This window comes from Anabrus simplex, chromosome 4, assembly GCF_040414725.1.
Source record: "Anabrus simplex isolate iqAnaSimp1 chromosome 4, ASM4041472v1, whole genome shotgun sequence".
NCBI lineage: Eukaryota > Metazoa > Arthropoda > Insecta > Orthoptera > Tettigoniidae > Anabrus > Anabrus simplex.
In genome coordinates, this window is record NC_090268.1 from 16,094,943 (window position 1) to 16,113,574 (window position 18,632).

Consider the following 18,632-nt stretch of genomic DNA (forward strand, 5'->3'; position numbering starts at 1 on the left):
GCATAAAGTAACGGGCCTTAGAATATTTCGTAACACGGCAAGGGTTGGTACTTCTGAATTGTGAATTGGCGGTTAATTCGAAATCACATAATTCGGAGTCCGATTTTTGAGTCCCAACGACTTTGAATTAACGAGGTTTTAAATAAATAAATAAATAGATAGATAAATAAATAAATAAATAAATAAATAAATAAATAAATAAATAAATAAATAAATAAATAAATAAATAAATAGATAAATAGATAAATAAATAAATAAATAAATAAATAAATAAATGTTTCTATATAGTTCATAGTAATCAACACTCACCTATCCTCTGTACAGCATCACTGATCTTGTTATTGAATTCTTGTTTCCCAAAATCGTCCAATTTTGTACCACATTTGTCAATAAATCTGGAACACATTACAGCATTTTTTAATTTTGTTTTCAGAAGACACTGTAAGGCAGGCTTGATAATGTAACCAGGTAGATACTTTACTTGTATGTAACTGCATATGATTCAGGATGAATACAAGTTCTATCCAAAGGGTTAGTTGCTTTATCACAGGCCACTGTCTTTTTCTTGACCTTACTGGGACCAGGTTTGCTTTCCAGGGCATCATTTCTGTAAAGCATAAAACAAGCAGAAGTTAACATCAACAGCCACAATAACAGAAATGTCAACCTTAAAATATCTATAAATATTTCTATAAATTACAGAAAAAATCACTGTTTTAAGACATGTAGTACATAAGGATATTGTACCAGGAACCGCCAGCGGTCTGGAACATTATTTAATTCAGAGAGAGGTACTGTGACGTAAACAAAGTCACAGCTGGAACTTGTGTTGAGAGAGCAGGTAACCATATCACAAACTCCACGCAAGGAACTAAACATGCTGTGTCGCGCCAATCACATGTACAGCGCATGATTGCATGGGAAGGAATGGAACATATTTTTACGATATTTTGATCCGGATAAGCTATCAAATAATGGAATATGCCATTTTGTAGCCCATCATTTAAAGGCAAACATATCCAAATTTCAAGTAAACGGCCCAGGGATTTACGAGTATTTCCACCTCAAAGGAGATCAATTCTAGCACGAGGAGACTGAATCAGGCTCAGCAGAATGGTATAAAAGAACAGCGATTCGTCAACTAAAAATCAATTCATAACTCACAGCTGAAGGAACAACACGATGTTGTACGCGAGTGACTACGCCGAGGTTTGAACACAGCCACCGCGAGTGAGGTTCACCGGTAAGAATTCTCCCGTAATTGTCGTCAAAAGACTTGTATTCAAAGTGCTACTTTTGGACTTACTTTTTTTTGAAAATTAAAATACAAACTTATTCTTCAGGAACTACTAGGAGTATTTCGAGAACGTGTGACAATAACTTAAACTGTGGAATAATGTATTTGACCTTCAACTCAGTTGAAAGCGAGTGTGTAGAATTTGTTCTCACACCAGATTTATTTTTAACTTGGAATATTTGTAATTTAAAATTAACACAAAATTAACTTAGTCTGTTAAAGCAAATAACACAATAAAAGTGCTTAAAAATTCATATTTAATAAAAATGTGATTAACTCTAAACAGCATTAAAACATATGTCGCGGGTGAGCAAGACAGTGCCGCATTAGATGATTTCTTCTTCATAACACTAACTATTTGACCGTACCAACATTCATGAATTTAGAACACTTCTACTGTTGTAAATAGACCTTTCCTTCAAGTGTCATACCAATGATTATATGAGAAGTGTGTTTTTCCTCTGAAGAGTTATTCCGATAAATGAGCTTTCGTAATTTTGCTGCCAGTGTTAAGAACAGTGAACAAGTGCACATAACAAAATACCATGCATACTTTTATGAAGTGCAAATACGAGTTTTTTTTAATAGGACACTACTAAGCAATCATAGTCAGTTGAACTTTCTTGTGTTCGCTACACTACACAGTAACACGTGAGATCCTGACGAGTGCCTATTCCTCATAATTATTATCTGCCTGCCGCTATACAAGCGAGGGAATGGAACCATGGTATCAACATGGGATATGGAGCGTGGTGCTATGGTGATGACTTCACGATATCGGCTGCCTATGGTAACAACTTGCTGTTCGCTGACCAGCAGCTCTCTACATTCCAGTAAAAACAGGTGATATGAAGTGCATTTCAAACCACTTTTAAAACAAGTGCATAAAATTCCAAAGAACTTTCTTCTTGCCAAGTGACTTCATTTAGCAGTTTTATGAACAATTATTAAAATGGTCATTTACTACATTCTAGTTTGCGTTATTTTCGAAGTGTTAAATTTTCCATACTTATAAAAACTTTTAGGAAAAACCTCACAAACTTTGAAAGTGAAAGTGTACTCATCTTAAAGTGAAGGAATATTAATTATTTAAAAAGACTGTGTGATATCTGGAGTTTCTTCAAGCGAAAGACACCCATTTCAATTAATTTATGGTGACTTAGAAAATAAAATAAATTATTTTCAAAACATCAAGATAAAGACAATCTGTTGCAGATATCACGTTATTAAATCAGGCAAACATCAAGACGAACTTTATTTATTTTTGCATTACGAAAATTTTGTAAAATAACTGTTTTAATGTTTAAATAATTTGCCAAATATTTCATCAAAAGGAGCTGGAATAATAGGAAACATTGCCCATAAATTCATGGTGATGAATAAACTGAGTTTTAAGCCCAACTATCATTTTGCTCTGCATAAGCCTCTCTGTACCTGCTTCGTAAGAGAGTGAAAATTCTCATGCCCAAATCCCTGATCATTTCCTGGTACAGAAGGTAATGGAAAGGAACAAACAAGTGTATACAACAGAGGCTCAAGGAATGGAAAGTTAAGTTCCAGGAATTCGATCTCAAGATAAACGAACCCAAAACAGTAGTGATGGCAATAAACAGAGAGGGATGACCAGGGAACATCGTGCTACGAAACCATCCACTAGAAAGTGGTAATGTAATATCTCGAGATACACTAGCCACAAAGGCTCTCACTTTTACCACCAAGTACGAACACTCCTCTGAGATTCCAAAGTACCAATAAAATCAAAGCTGGTGATGTTCAATCAGTACTTCATACCACTCCTAACCTATTGTATCGAAACCTGCACCCTCACTAAGAAAGACTCACCAAGGTTGGAGGCATCTGAGATGAAGCTCCTTATGACCACAATTCAAAAAACAAAACTGGACAAGTTAAGGAATGACGTGGTTATACTCCGCACGGCCTTACTTCGAAATTGAAGTTTCGCAAAACAAATGAGCTTCGCCTTCCCTCCATTGCCAGCGCGCTACGCCTGAGAGAACAGCTGATGCAATATGACCGCGGTAAACAGCCCTTTTAAACTGTAATACATACTCAGAAAAACGAATAAATATGGACTGAAAACAAATTCTCAAGAACTACACTTTCTAACAATATCTGGCACTAAAAGAGAATATATTATTAACAATAAAAGATAATGAGGAAATAATACATCACCAATGGCTAATGGCTGGAACAGAAAGGAGGTTATGGCCTACAAAGAGAACACTCTACTAATCTGAGAGTCACTGAAACCCTCCAACAATATGAAAAACACACTAAATATTGAAGGAAAAATGCAAAAGATCGCGAACCGTACCGAATACCACACACGCTGAGCGAGATAGGTTAACCACGTGGCGAATGTGAATATTAGAGTTGGCAACTGGGTTTCGAGATCATGCTCTGCCGATATAAATCAATATGAATGGCACCTTTGGATTGGTAGGATGTCTATGCTTCAGCACATAACCACCAGACAGAGCCAAAATCTGCCAAAACGTCAATTTAGAAGTAGGGCCGTACATAGTATAGATCGGGGCAGCATGCCCAGATTGAGATGGTTTGGGCATGTAATAAGGATGGAACCAACAAGGACAACTTGTGCTAACTTGGAAATACACGTGGCAGGAAAACGGATGGTGGAACGACCAAGAACCCACTGGATGGACATCGTAAAGATGGACATTGCAGATCATGGAAGGACACTGGAGGACATCATTAAGAACAGAACGTACCTCAATAAGACAGAACGGAAAAGGCTTGCCAACAATACCTGGCAAACTGGAACTGTAAAATGATGATGATGATGATGATGATGATAATGATGACGATGAATCTTTATCTTTTTGACATTTCCTTTTTCCTTTGTTTATCCAGTTTTCTTCTTATCCCATACTTCCCACATCAAGACTGAAGGTCTGAAGATTCGAACCACCACGAAATGTAGCGGAGGATAATACCCAACGATACTATTTAGCCAGCTGAGCCATACTAACAGCTCGAGTTCAATGTTTGCTAATCATTTCTGTTTCTACCATATTTGTCCTCTGGCTGAGGTCCAATTGGAGCGTGCCTTGAGATGCATCGAGATAATGACATCAGGCTTGAGTATCTCAAACGAGAGTTATGCCCATCTCTACGTAGACCTCGAAGATGCATCGAGAGTGGTGACATCAGTCTCGAGTATCTCGAACATGAGTTTTGCCCACCATTACATGGCAGGGTACAATGGAAAAAAATCACACACGGAAATAAGAGCTACGACCTTCATCACATGTTGCGGAAAGCACAGGTTACTCGAGTGTACATATACAGATAAATAACACATAATTCCCAGCATATTAAATCAAACACGCATGAACTAATTAAAGGTAATACTCTACTTACCAACTCAATTTGTCAGTTACTGGATTTTCAAAAGTTTGCATAAAGACTTGGCGGATGTTCGAGATTGTAAATCTCACAGTTCAACAATAATAAAGGTCTTTTAATTTGTTCCACCTATTCAATACTTATATTTTTACTTATAGTGGTTACATAAATAGATTCTTAATTACATGGGACATGTTTCACCCTCAATTAAGGGCATCTCAGCCTAAACACGATCATCAAAAATACAACTAAATAAAAAGTGGAAGTTAAAAGTTTAGTCAGTTATTAAAATTCGGAACAATAAAAATGTGAAAAGTGATACAATATATAAAGATGCTCATGGAAAACTGTCTTATGATTAAACTATAATCTTGTCGGAGACTAAAACTTCTTCTATTAAAATTCTAATTAAAAACAGTTCATATAAAATATTAGTGGAAAACCAAAGTGGTAATAATATAAAGCCAACGACATGAGGGCGTGAACACAAGCATAAACTTAATTGTCATGTAATAACATGTAATTGTAAATCTCACCGGATTTCTTTCATTCTGAAGAAAAATCGGCACTTCAGATAATGATAAACAAGTCTGGGTATTATATTCATAACATGTTGAAGACAACAGCCAGCTCCTGAAGGATCAACTGAAATTTTGTCTATGGAATCGATCCAATCACAAAATATTTTGCCCCACATCAATTTTGAGTTCAGTTTTCCACTAATTACTTTCTCGGTCTGAAAAAGAATGTCACATATACTTTTCGAAGGACGTGTTAATAATACTTCATTATTGCTTGAACCATAGTATTTTATTTCGGTGAGAATTGGAAATGTACTTTGATTATTGGCATGTAGAGAATGGGCACAGGGCAAACACTTAATAAATTCAGAAGAGTGATTAACAACTTTCCCAGCCAAATGGTACATTGAACACTTCTCAATCAAAGAGTTTTGAACTGCGCTATCAAGTTCAGGTACAGAGCTTTCCCAGTCTTCGATATTTTCTGCATCTTGAACCACAATTTTCATCTCACATGAGAGATAGCCACTTTTTCACCATTCACTATAAAATTACCTAATTTTACTATCAAATCATCAGAAAAATGAACTTGACAAATTCTACTACTGAATTACGCGTTAACTCTGTATCCATTCGTGGAATAGCTCTGGCCCATTTTTCGAATCTATTTCTATCCTTCGGTGGGGAAAAGTATCGCACAGCATCAAGTACTCTACCATAGTCTGACTTACAGCCAGGCACAAAACAGTACGGCATGTTGAACTATTAATTTAATCAAGCCACATAAGATACGTGCTTTTAAGTACACAACACACAATGAACTGAGTTTAGGAAGGGAAAGCATTGAAAATTCAACTTATTGACTGAAATATCTCGCACAGTAACGTCTCCCACACTTTTGTATACCCGGCTTGCTGGAATTACTGGAACACGTGTTGGACAGAATAGCTTGCAGTGCTCGCAGTGGCGGGACCACAAACTACCATGCTATAACGGCTAAGTCCTCACACTTGGTTCTTATATTTGTCATGGTTCAGGTATGCTCTGTCTCTTCCGTTGCCATTCTACTCTCCTAGATGGCAGCAATTACAAAAAGTAACCTGTAAACGATGGGTACAAAACAGCTAGTCAGAGAACAACTATTGTACTTCTACAAATACAAGACACTATTACCTCCCTTCAAGCGGTTACCCCAACAACAAGAAAAGAAATTAGTCCTCAATTTTACCAATATATTTGGGCATATACTCACCCAGTCAACTTAGAACCTAGAAGCTGGGATGTAGCTGGATTAATGCGAATGAAGCCAGCACACTGTTCAAAAGTTTTGTTACCAATTCCTTTTACTTGCAAAAGCTGTTGTCTGTTCATAAATGGACCATAAACAGAACGCCATTCAATTATATTTGCTGCTCTGGAAGCATTCAAACCAGCTATGCGCCTGCAGAGATAAATTTCATCATTATAGTCATAAAATCTAAACAATGGAATTGTAGAACTCTTACATCATACATGACGTATTACCTGAGAATAGTCTCAGAGGCTGTATTCAGATCAACACCAACAAAACTGACGCATTCACTAACCACCTCATCGAGGGTAGAACTCAGGCGCTTCTCAGGAACATCATGTTGATACATGCCCACTCCTAAATGTTTTGGTTCCACTTTCACTAGTTCACAAAGTGGATCTTGTACTCTCCGCGCTAGAGACACTGGAAAAACACAAACATATATTCTCATTTTGACGACAGAAACAACTATGTAAATTCAATATTGTTAGATAAAAAGCATTACTAAAGCATTAAAAAGGAATTACTAAAAGAAATACAGAAAAGGTTTCGTAGCATATTCTAAACTAACAACTTTCGTTCTACAGTTTCACTTACAAGGCTTAAGCCCTCCATGCCGATTACCACATGTGGTACAGACCTCCCTTTCTTCTGTAGCCACCAACCTCTATAATGTGGTATAGACCCACACATGGCCTTGCATTTACGGTTGTTACATGGAGAGTTTTGGAGTTATCGATATGTGAATGGCATTGTTTCCAAGAAGTGTTGGAGTTCATCAGTGACGTAAAATAAGAATTGTAGTTTGTTAAAAATATAGTTGTTGATGCAAAAATATTTTTTTTATCAAACAAGTCTGGAACAAGTCCCTTGTTCTTTTTTTAAGTCTGTTGCTTCATTCCTTCCCATAGAAGAAATAAAGAATTCAAGATACAAAAAGTTTGTCTTTATGCATAATGTTTTTACCTCTCTTTGTATAATGAGAATGCAGTTTTCCTTTCTTTTTGTCTTGTTTTCTTGGCTTGAAGTACTTTCATTACTCTCCATCAGCAGTCCGTGTGGATATCAATTAGTGCTTTCTGCCATACAATATGAGAACCTGTTGTGCATGGTATAAATCTCATCTGAAAGATATTTTATCTGAAATGTGTATCGAGCTGGCTTGTTTCATCAGAAATATAATTCCTCCTAATAAATTATAGGTTTGTCCCGGTGATCTTGGTCTCACTGCAGCTGTATCAGTAAGGTGGAATGGTATGCTCCAGTCGTAGTTAGACGGTAAAGTGCATGAAATATTGTATAATTCACATGAGAGTTTAGTCAGAAGTAGTAACAGCAACGACAATGAAATAGATAATGTGGCTGTAGCAGATACAGTGATAAATGAGGAACCAGAACTTGAAAATTTTGTGCAAGATGATGTACCCATGAGACCAATTATAAACTATAGAGCCAGTCCAACCTATAAATGATCGCAATTCATCCAAAAAAAATTAAAAAAGCATGTTTCATTTTTAGCAAACAAAACAATACAAAACTCAATAGATTTTTGCAACAGAACCAAAGAACTAAAGATCGAACAACACCATACCCTTGCTTCATGTGACATAACAAACATCTACCCTAACCTTCCTGTTAAACAAACAATCAAAATAATAGAATCTAATTTAAAAAACCATAGCAACTTGAGCATCTTAGAAATAAACAAATTCATAAATTTACTTGAATTCGCCATAAACAATAACTATTTCAGATTTCACGACACCATATATCAGCAACAAGGCCTACCTATGGGGTCTCCTGCCTCCAGAATATTAGCAGAAATATATATAGATTACTTACAACACACGTCAATTAATAAAATAGATAATATACATTTTTGGTGCAGATTTGTTGACGATATCTTCATAATTATAGATAATAGATCCACTGACGCACAAACTATACTAGATAAACTTAACACTTTAGACCCCCAAATTAAATTCACTAAAGAAACCGAAAATAACCGTACCTTAAATTACTTAGACTTGACAATAACCAGACACGACAACCACTTATCTTACTAGAACTACAGGAAACCCACACACACACCCACCTTAAATACCATAAAAAATGACTCCATTCATCTCAATACACACAAAAGAGCAGCCTATTATAGTATGATGTATAGAGCTTTTAACATCCCAATGACAGTAGAAGACCAAAATGAATTGAAATTAATCCATGACATAGCTAAACATAACGGATATAGCAAAGAAATGGTCAACAAAATCATTCACAAAATAAAATCCCAACCTAAACCTAACTAAAACAGCCAAACCCAAAAAAGATTATGCCCTATTTACCTTTAACAACACCCATATATATTTATATATATATACCATAACTAATATTTTCAAGAAGCACAACATGAAAATAGCATTCAAAACCACACACAACAGCACCAACATTATACATAACACTAAAACAGTCAATAATAATAACAAATATAACCAATCAGGTGTCTACCGTATCAAATGTAACAAATGTGACACAAGTCATATTGGACGTACAGGCAGAAACTTCACCATCCGCTATAATGACCATATAAATGCAGTAAAACATAACCATTTCTCATCAATAGGCCAACATGTAGAAGAATCTAAACATAGCTTCACAGACATCAACATAACTGAAGATTTCTATATTTCTTTGGACCAATACGCTAATCCTAATCATAACATTAACGATATTACAGAGAAAACCAGCATCATTGTTGATAAAGCCATTCCGGTATTAAAGAATGATTACCTCAAAATAGTAAACACATGCTCTAACAAACCAACGAATCACAAGCCTGACCCCGCCCCTACTTCCCCAATAGTCACTCCTTCTTCCCCTCCACCTACATCCCCCTCCACAGCTAGCATGAGCCCCAGACGTACTCGTAGTAGAACACAGCAAGCCTTCAAACATACTGGTACAAGACCTCGACAACAACAATAATAAGTACTCTCCATATACACACCAGGCATTCCTTCATACATACACTATACTTATATTAGCTTATCTTTACAGACTACACCACAAACGAACATAGACGAGAGAGGTGTTGCCACCAACAGCTTCTAAATTCAAACTCAAGACCTGCAGTTTATTATATTAAAATTTACAGGAGCACATCACAGTTGGATCATATAACACAAAACTTTTTCATGACGAAGGTTCATACCAACATGACACATATCAGCCTCAGAACATTCTTGAAGATTACCTCACACAGCTAAATCAACATGACATAGAAGCAAAGGAACCACACAGAAGATAGAAGAATGGAATCTAAGCAACATGAACTTTTAATAAGCATTTTAATGTGTTAAAACTTTTTTTTTTTTTTTTAATATTGTGGCCCATATGTTTTAATGTGTTCTGTATACTCATGTCCTAACTTATTGTAACTTTTTACTATTGACCACAGATATTTTAACTTCATGTCACTGTATACTGTATTTCCATCCCCCATTAGACATCCAGATGTCTAACACAATAACAACTTGTGATTTGTCTAATGGCTGGAAACTAATCACGTATTAGCTGATGATGGCCGTTAAGAGCCGAAACCAGTACTAGTGTAATCTATTTATAATAAATCGTGTATTGATTGGCGGAAAAACACATTTCTTGTCTATACATAGCTTTTATCATGTTTTAAACCTACTCTCTCCAAATATATGCCTATATTGGCCCGAGTTACAAGATATTAAACAATCACTTTGTTAATGATCTCGCCTGGTATATAAATAGCAACAACCGCAAATATTTCTCAACTAAAGTAAACTCGTTTCCTCATCCCGAGGTGGTACAGCTGTTCTTAGACATATACCCACTGGAGGGGAGTTACATGTACCGTTTTTACCAAGTATCAACCTTCCTGCCATTGGTAAATCTCTGGCAGTACGGTACCGGGAATCGAACTCAAGAGTCCCAAGAACGGCAGCTAATTGTGCTAACCATTACGCTGACGGACATTATTAACTACAAAACACAGACATATAGCATGACTGATGTATGCTTGCAATGCGCCGGTCGTACACAAAGCTAGGCCTATTCACCTATTTGTGCGACATCATCAAAGCTGCAGTAGGCTTATGCTACGGAGGCGGACATTTGTTAACTACAAAACACAGATGTAGCGCATAGCTTCGACGCGTTTTCATTGCGTAGGTTGTACAGACAAAACTATTCACAAATTTGTGCAATGTCATCAGAGCTGCAATAAAACATGTAATCACTTCGAAGCAAAATTGTTGTTGTTCTCTGACGAATTATGTTGGGGGGGGGGGGGTCTAATACACGAATAAATATGGTACATATAACAACAAAAATTATGGTTGTGACCTTTTAGTCATAATATGATGTCTTTAAGTTGAGTTAGGACCTCAGGCAATGAAGTAAATCACTAGAGTGAAATATACATAGATATACATACAGCGGAACCTTGATTATCCCTTACCGGAAACTACGTTTTCCCGGAATATGTGTTCAAATTACATGGTCCTGCGAGCATCGTAATTGAATCACGTTGTAAAACACCCGCATTATCTGTTCCTTGAAGAAACAATTTCCTGGATCAACCGTCCAAACTTCACCATCCGCTATAATGACCATATAAATGCAGTAAAACATAACCATTTCTCATCAATAGGCCAACATGTAGAAGAATCTAAACATAGCTTCACAGACATCAACATAACTGAAGATTTCTATATTTCTTTGGACCAATACGCTAATCCTAATCATAACATTAACGATATTACAGAGAAAACCAGCATCATTGTTGATAAAGCCATTCCGGTATTAAAGAATGATTACCTCAAAATAGTAAACACATGCTCTAACAAACCAACGAATCACAAGCCTGACCCCGCCCCTACTTCCCCAATAGTCACTCCTTCTTCCCCTCCACCTACATCCCCCTCCACAGCTAGCATGAGCCCCAGACGTACTCGTAGTAGAACACAGCAAGCCTTCAGACATACTGGTACAAGACCTCGACAACAACAATAATAAGTACTCTCCATATACACACCAGGCATTCCTTCATACATACACTATACTTATATTAGCTTATCTTTACAGACTACACCACAAACGAACATAGACGAGAGAGGTGTTGCCACCAACAGCTTCTAAATTCAAACTCAAGACCTGCAGTTTATTATATTAAAATTTACAGGAGCACATCACAGTTGGATCATATAACACAAAACTTTTTCATGACGAAGGTTCATACCAACATGACACATATCAGCCTCAGAACATTCTTGAAGATTACCTCACACAGCTAAATCAACATGACATAGAAGCAAAGGAACCACACAGAAGATAGAAGAATGGAATCTAAGCAACATGAACTTTTAATAAGCATTTTAATGTGTTAAAACTTTTTTTTTTTTTTTTAATATTGTGGCCCATATGTTTTAATGTGTTCTGTATACTCATGTCCTAACTTATTGTAACTTTTTACTATTGACCACAGATATTTTAACTTCATGTCACTGTATACTGTATTTCCATCCCCCATTAGACATCCAGATGTCTAACACAATAACAACTTGTGATTTGTCTAATGGCTGGAAACTAATCACGTATTAGCTGATGATGGCCGTTAAGAGCCGAAACCAGTACTAGTGTAATCTATTTATAATAAATCGTGTATTGATTGGCGGAAAAACACATTTCTTGTCTATACATAGCTTTTATCATGTTTTAAACCTACTCTCTCCAAATATATGCCTATATTGGCCCGAGTTACAAGATATTAAACAATCACTTTGTTAATGATCTCGCCTGGTATATAAATAGCAACAACCGCAAATATTTCTCAACTAAAGTAAACTCGTTTCCTCATCCCGAGGTGGTACAGCTGTTCTTAGACATATACCCACTGGAGGGGAGTTACATGTACCGTTTTTACCAAGTATCAACCTTCCTGCCATTGGTAAATCTCTGGCAGTACGGTACCGGGAATCGAACTCAAGAGTCCCAAGAACGGCAGCTAATTGTGCTAACCATTACGCTGACGGACATTATTAACTACAAAACACAGACATATAGCATGACTGATGTATGCTTGCAATGCGCCGGTCGTACACAAAGCTAGGCCTATTCACCTATTTGTGCGACATCATCAAAGCTGCAGTAGGCTTATGCTACGGAGGCGGACATTTGTTAACTACAAAACACAGATGTAGCGCATAGCTTCGACGCGTTTTCATTGCGTAGGTTGTACAGACAAAACTATTCACAAATTTGTGCAATGTCATCAGAGCTGCAATAAAACATGTAATCACTTCGAAGCAAAATTGTTGTTGTTCTCTGACGAATTATGTTGGGGGGGGGGGGTCTAATACACGAATAAATATGGTACATATAACAACAAAAATTATGGTTGTGACCTTTTAGTCATAATATGATGTCTTTAAGTTGAGTTAGGACCTCAGGCAATGAAGTAAATCACTAGAGTGAAATATACATAGATATACATACAGCGGAACCTTGATTATCCCTTACCGGAAACTACGTTTTCCCGGAATATGTGTTCAAATTACATGGTCCTGCGAGCATCGTAATTGAATCACGTTGTAAAACACCCGCATTATCTGTTCCTTGAAGAAACAATTTCCTGGATCAACCGTCCAGACATTTCAGTCCCATCAACGCTAAATCCTCGATCAATCATTTTTTAATAAACTGTAACTCACGAAAGGACGGCTATGGCATACTTATGGATCTTGGCGTTAATGCCCCGTCACTGCACTAATTAGAGCAAGTAGGCCCTACTGTACTGGAAAATAAATCGGCGGTGAACTTGCATTAAGGGACCATCTTATCATCGCATTTGGGTGGTATTGTTTAGAGAATCTCGGAAATCATAAAGCAGAGTGTGGCCACAACAATTGTAATGAGACACGGCGCATTTCGACAGCTCTACTTGAAGGTGGAACGAATTTCGTAAAATGTTCACACTTATAAAACGTCCACATTATGTCCAGGGTTAGATGTTTATATTTTTACTTTTTTCAATCGTACTGCCGAACAGGTTTTCGGCACTTTCCTCACGACACTGTAGAGTAAACTGGACTTTCAGGCAGGAATCGAAACTGCTCCTTTTTAACACAAATTTAGTACCGGTATTTTAATGTTATCATACACGATTATGCTATCGAGACCAGAACAGATGATGCAACTTACATTAAAAAAGAAAGCCATGGAAGGTCTTGGGATTACCTATTGCTGTTTTGGTCCTAATGTAAGACTGGGAATTTTACGTTTTCATGTGAAAATGCCAAAAACCGCAGTCGTTTTATTTGCTCACGTGACATTTTGATGGTCTGTATCATTTCCAACTCGCACTGATATCTGCTGCGAGCCAAAGCCAACTAGATATCTAGTAAGGCCTTGTGCGAGCTCGCTTTCCTGATGACCTCAAGGTCATGAATAACCGCAATTTCTGAAGTTTTGATGAGTTTTTTCCTCTTTCCAATTTGATTGGATTAGTGACGGGCAGAATTGAATATAATGCATTTGAGAACTTTTGAGAATCGATACTTACATTGGAAACCATGTTTTCGAGTTCAACATAACCTTTAGAAGTCGATGTAGGCCTAATTTACGCAGTACAAGATTTCCAGAAACTTACTATGAACAGTATACCAGAGACCAAATTACAATGGAAGATTAAGAAAAGAAGGGATTTCGTGCTTTTGTATCTAATGTGCTTTATTTTATTAGATGAGATAATTAAAAACTACTTGTAGTCAATTGTCGTTTGACTTGGTGTTATTAGATTTTTCGAAGAGTTTGGTTAATCAAAGTTGCTGAACTGAAAGAAGTTTTCATGGGAAACTGATGAAAATTACCCTATAAAATTGAATATAAAGTATTGAGATTTTGAACTCGCATACCGGTAATTAATGCGGTTTCGCGGTGTAACATGCCTGCCTCTCATCCAGAGGGCCCGGGTTTGATTCCGAACAGGTCACGCAATTTTACCGGGATATAAGGGCTGGTTTCAGGTCCACTCAGCCTACGTGATTACCTTTAATTGAGGAGCTATCTAATGGTGAGATGGCGACCCCGATCTAGAGAGCCCGGAATATCGGCCGAGAGGATTCATCACACTGACCATGCATCACCTTGTAATCTGTCTGCAGGCCTTTGGGCTGAGCAGCGGTCGCTTGGCAGGCAGAGGCCCATTGGGGCTATAGTTTGGTTCAGTTTAGGAGTTTTTGTAACATTATAATTATACATATTTCATTTTTGTGATGTTTAGCCAAATTGTTGATTGTTTTCATTCATTCCCCGATTTTCCGGTTTCCCGTGTTGTACATCTTATTTTCACGGTCCCTCGAAAAACGGCGAATCAAGGTTCTACTGTTATATAGAGAGATTTTGAGTGAAATATATGCATAGATGTACATATATAGAGAGATTTACTTCATTGCCTGAGGTCCTAACTCAACTTAAAGACATCATATTATGACAAGATCTTTCCAAAGCCTTTGATAGAGTGGAACATGGAATATTATTAAAGAAATTGGAGGGAATAGGATTGGACGTAAGGGTTACACGTTGGATAAAAGCATTTCTAAATTCAAGGGTTCAGAAAGTCAAAGTAGGAAATAATGTATCGCAGGAAGAGAAAGTTTGGAAGGGAATTGCACAGGGTAGTATAATCGGTCCGTTACTTTTCTTAATATACGCAAATGATTTAGGGAACAATATAACATCAAAAATAAGATTGTATGCAGATGACATAATTGTTTATAGAGAAATAAACAACATTGAGGATTGTTCAGAATTACAAAGGGACCTTGACAGTTTCCAGGAATGGGTTGAAGAAAATAATATGAAGGTTAATGGAGGCAAATCAACTGTTACAACTTTTACAAACAGGAGCTTTAAAACTGAATTTGAATATACTTTGGATGAGGTAGTTATCCCAAAAGAAGGCAAGTGCAAATACTTAGGTGTGAGATTTGAAAGTAATTTGCACTGGAAGGGTCATATTGATGACATTGTTGGGAAAGCATACAGATCATTACATGTCATAATGAGGCTACTTAAAGGATGCAACAAAGAATTAAAAGAAAAAAGTTACTTGAGTATGGTTCGTCCATTATTGGAATATGCAAACAGTGTTTGGGATCCTCACCAAGAATACCTAATAAAAGAAATAGATAGTGTGCAGAGGAAAGCAGCAAGATTTGTAACAGGGGATTTCAGGAGAAAGAGTAGTGTATCAGAAATGTTAAAGGAACTTGGGTGGGAAACTTTAAGTAAGAGAAGGGAGAAAACTAGACTTACAGGATTATATAGAGCCTATACAGGAGAAGAAGCATGGGGAGATATCCGTGAGAGGCTTCAGTTGGAAAATAATTATATCGGCAGGACTGACCACAAATATAAAATTAGAAGGAATTTTAGCAGAAGCGATTGGGGTAAATTTTCATTCATTGGGAAGGGTGTGAAGGAGTGGAACAGTTTACCAGCGGTAGTGTTTGATCCTTTTCCAAAATCTGTACAGATATTCAAGAAGAGAATAAACAGCAACAGAGAAAATAAATGAAGTGTTAGAGGGCATTCGACCGGTGCAGGTTATTGTAAATTAAAAAAAATGTGTGTGAATAAATTAATTCCATCCCCTGGTCTAAGGAGTTTGGACAGCCAAAGTAGGAGACTGCCTGTAGGGGTGAAGTACAGTGGGGACTTCGAGGGCCCTGGGACCGCTACGGTAGCTGTGAAGGCCCTTCAGGAACTCTGAAAAGTGGTGGCAAAAGGGGCTCTGGTTAAGACGCAGCAGGTCGTTATGCTACTTAGGATCCAGAACGGGTAAAAAAAAAAAAAGTAAATACATAAATGCAATGTAAATATTAATGTTATACCAGTTTTATAGTATCATTTGAAGCAATTCCACATACTGTATATCAGTTGACTATATTTGTAAGTAGTACAGGAGATATTATAATTAGAATTTTGTAAACAATATAAATTTATTAAGGACGAGCTGTGTGTTAATAGAAAACATTGTTAGCGTAAATTGTATAATATTGTATTATAGGAAAAATTTTCTTCTCTTGTTAATTTAATATTTAGTGCTTGACAATAATGTATTTTAGTGTACCATTTGCCACCGAGGTAGACACCTCATTTGCAAATAAAGAGATTTTGAAAGAAGATCACAATCATAATTTTTGTTGTTTTATTTTTTTTTTTGTTATGTTATACAGTAGAACCTCGATAATTCGAAATCAGTTAATTCAAAATCCCGCCTAATTCGAAGAAGCTCTCGTTCCCGGAAACATGAGATACAGTTTTGCATGTTATTTCAATTGTTTAATTTGAAATACGGATAATTCATAATTTGAAGTACAATGTCGGCCCCATTACCAAAATTCAGACTTTTAATTCGAAACTGCCTTTACATTTTAAAACAATAGTACGTTACAGAGTAATTTCAACTCGAAATTTATCTGCTCCGCGTCATAATAGAACGCGCATTCCGGAACGTGGATGGGTAGCTTCCCGCACTTACAACTACACTCACTTCGGTGGGTCTACAGTGCGCTTCATGATTGCTAAGTTGAATGAAATCGGAATTCTTTTGTATTCAACCTTTTAAGGAACGCCGTAATTATCACGCAACAGGCAGTGTGCGGGGAAACAGAATCCACGAACACTGGCGATGCCGACAGTTGAGGAAAAAACGTGGCTCATATAATAAATTCGTAGGTACCGAACAATATTGCCACTGCCGGTGAAACTGCATTGCTTTATTTTAATGCGAGCCCAAACGGTCTTATGGTTTTAAAGGAGAAATTGCCAGTCGGGAAATCGTACAGGGGTGAGGGATTGGGGTCATAGTAGTGCGTTGCAATGCACATGGACGCGAAATACATTATCCCCTCGTCATAGGAAAGTTCGATAAGCTACAATGTTTTAAGGGCGTCGGGCACTTTCCATGCCAGTACAAAGCATCTAAAAATGCAAACAGTACAGATATCCAAAAAATAATGCATTTGCACAGGGGAACCGGCATACTTTATCCTCATCTTTGAATTGTGCGATTTTTTCTTTCGTTGAACATTTGAACATTATTTGAACATTGAACATTTGAACATTGTAATGCACCTTGTTGGATACATTTCGGAAATAGTTTTTTCCATGGCATTTGAAAGGTTTAAACTGTGAATCGAGGTGATTGCATGTATTAATGGGTCTTAGAATACTTTGTGACGCAGCAAGTGTTTACATTTCTGAAGTACCTACGAGACAAGTGCCATGGCGAGAAATCGTACAAGGATAGAGTCATAAGAAAGTTCGATTTTAAGGGCATCGGGTACTTTCTGTGTAAATACAAGGCATCTAAAATGCATACAGTATAGTAATCCAATGAATAAAGCACTTGCACATGGGAGCCAGCATAGATTTCTCCTCGTCTTTGAATCGTGCTTTTTTTTTTCTTTCTTTCCTGCGTAAGGTTATGTTTACCAGTGAGATATCCGAGTGCATTATTTGAATACTGCAAATGCACCTTCTTGGATATATTTTGGAAATAGTTCTTTTTTGATGGCATTTGAAAGGTATAAACTGTGAATCAAGGTTAACTGCATGCAGTAACGGGCCTTAGAATATTTTGTAACGCGGCAAGGGTTGGTACTTCTGAATTGCGAATTGGCGGTTAATTCGGAATCACGTAATTCGAAGTCTGATTTTTTAGTCCCAACGACTTCGAATTAACGAGGTTTTACTGTAAATATTCCTGCAACACTGTCTTTATCTTATATACATATGTTTTAGTTATCACATGATCTGTTTAACTTTTAGTTGGGTTAAATATGGCCATTAAGGAGCTGAAACTAGTCCCGAGACTAATGTAATATTATTTACTTGATATATTGTATTGAAAAGTGGACCCTCTTGTCAATTTATTTCTTATAATTACACTTCAATACAGAACAGAAATTAAATTTATAGCTTATGAAGCAGTGAAATTTGATCAATTTGTCGGTATAATCAGATGGAAGACGCTGGCACAGTGATGTCGCTCTCTGCAAACTTAGTCCATTCCGGCATTCTGACCACCTCTACT

General features: G+C 36.9%; 1 protein-coding gene across 5 annotated transcripts in view; it reads right to left on the reverse strand.

The window, feature by feature from the left end:
* Positions 1–18,632, reverse strand: part of LOC136871580 (S1 RNA-binding domain-containing protein 1) — a 168,722-nt gene that overhangs the window by 11,668 nt on the left and 138,422 nt on the right. For 4 of the 5 annotated variants that reach the window (XM_068227151.1, XM_068227148.1, XM_068227149.1 and 1 more), the window contains 4 exons: positions 6,733–6,922; positions 6,461–6,649; positions 482–607; positions 310–395 (listed from right to left, as the gene is read on the reverse strand). In XM_068227151.1, the coding sequence (XP_068083252.1) occupies positions 310–395; positions 482–607; positions 6,461–6,649; positions 6,733–6,922 (591 nt within the window). Of the gene's footprint in view, positions 1–309; positions 396–481; positions 608–6,176; positions 6,309–6,460; positions 6,650–6,732; positions 6,923–18,632 lie in introns of those variants that run through there. The other variant, XM_068227152.1, reaches the window with a different exon arrangement.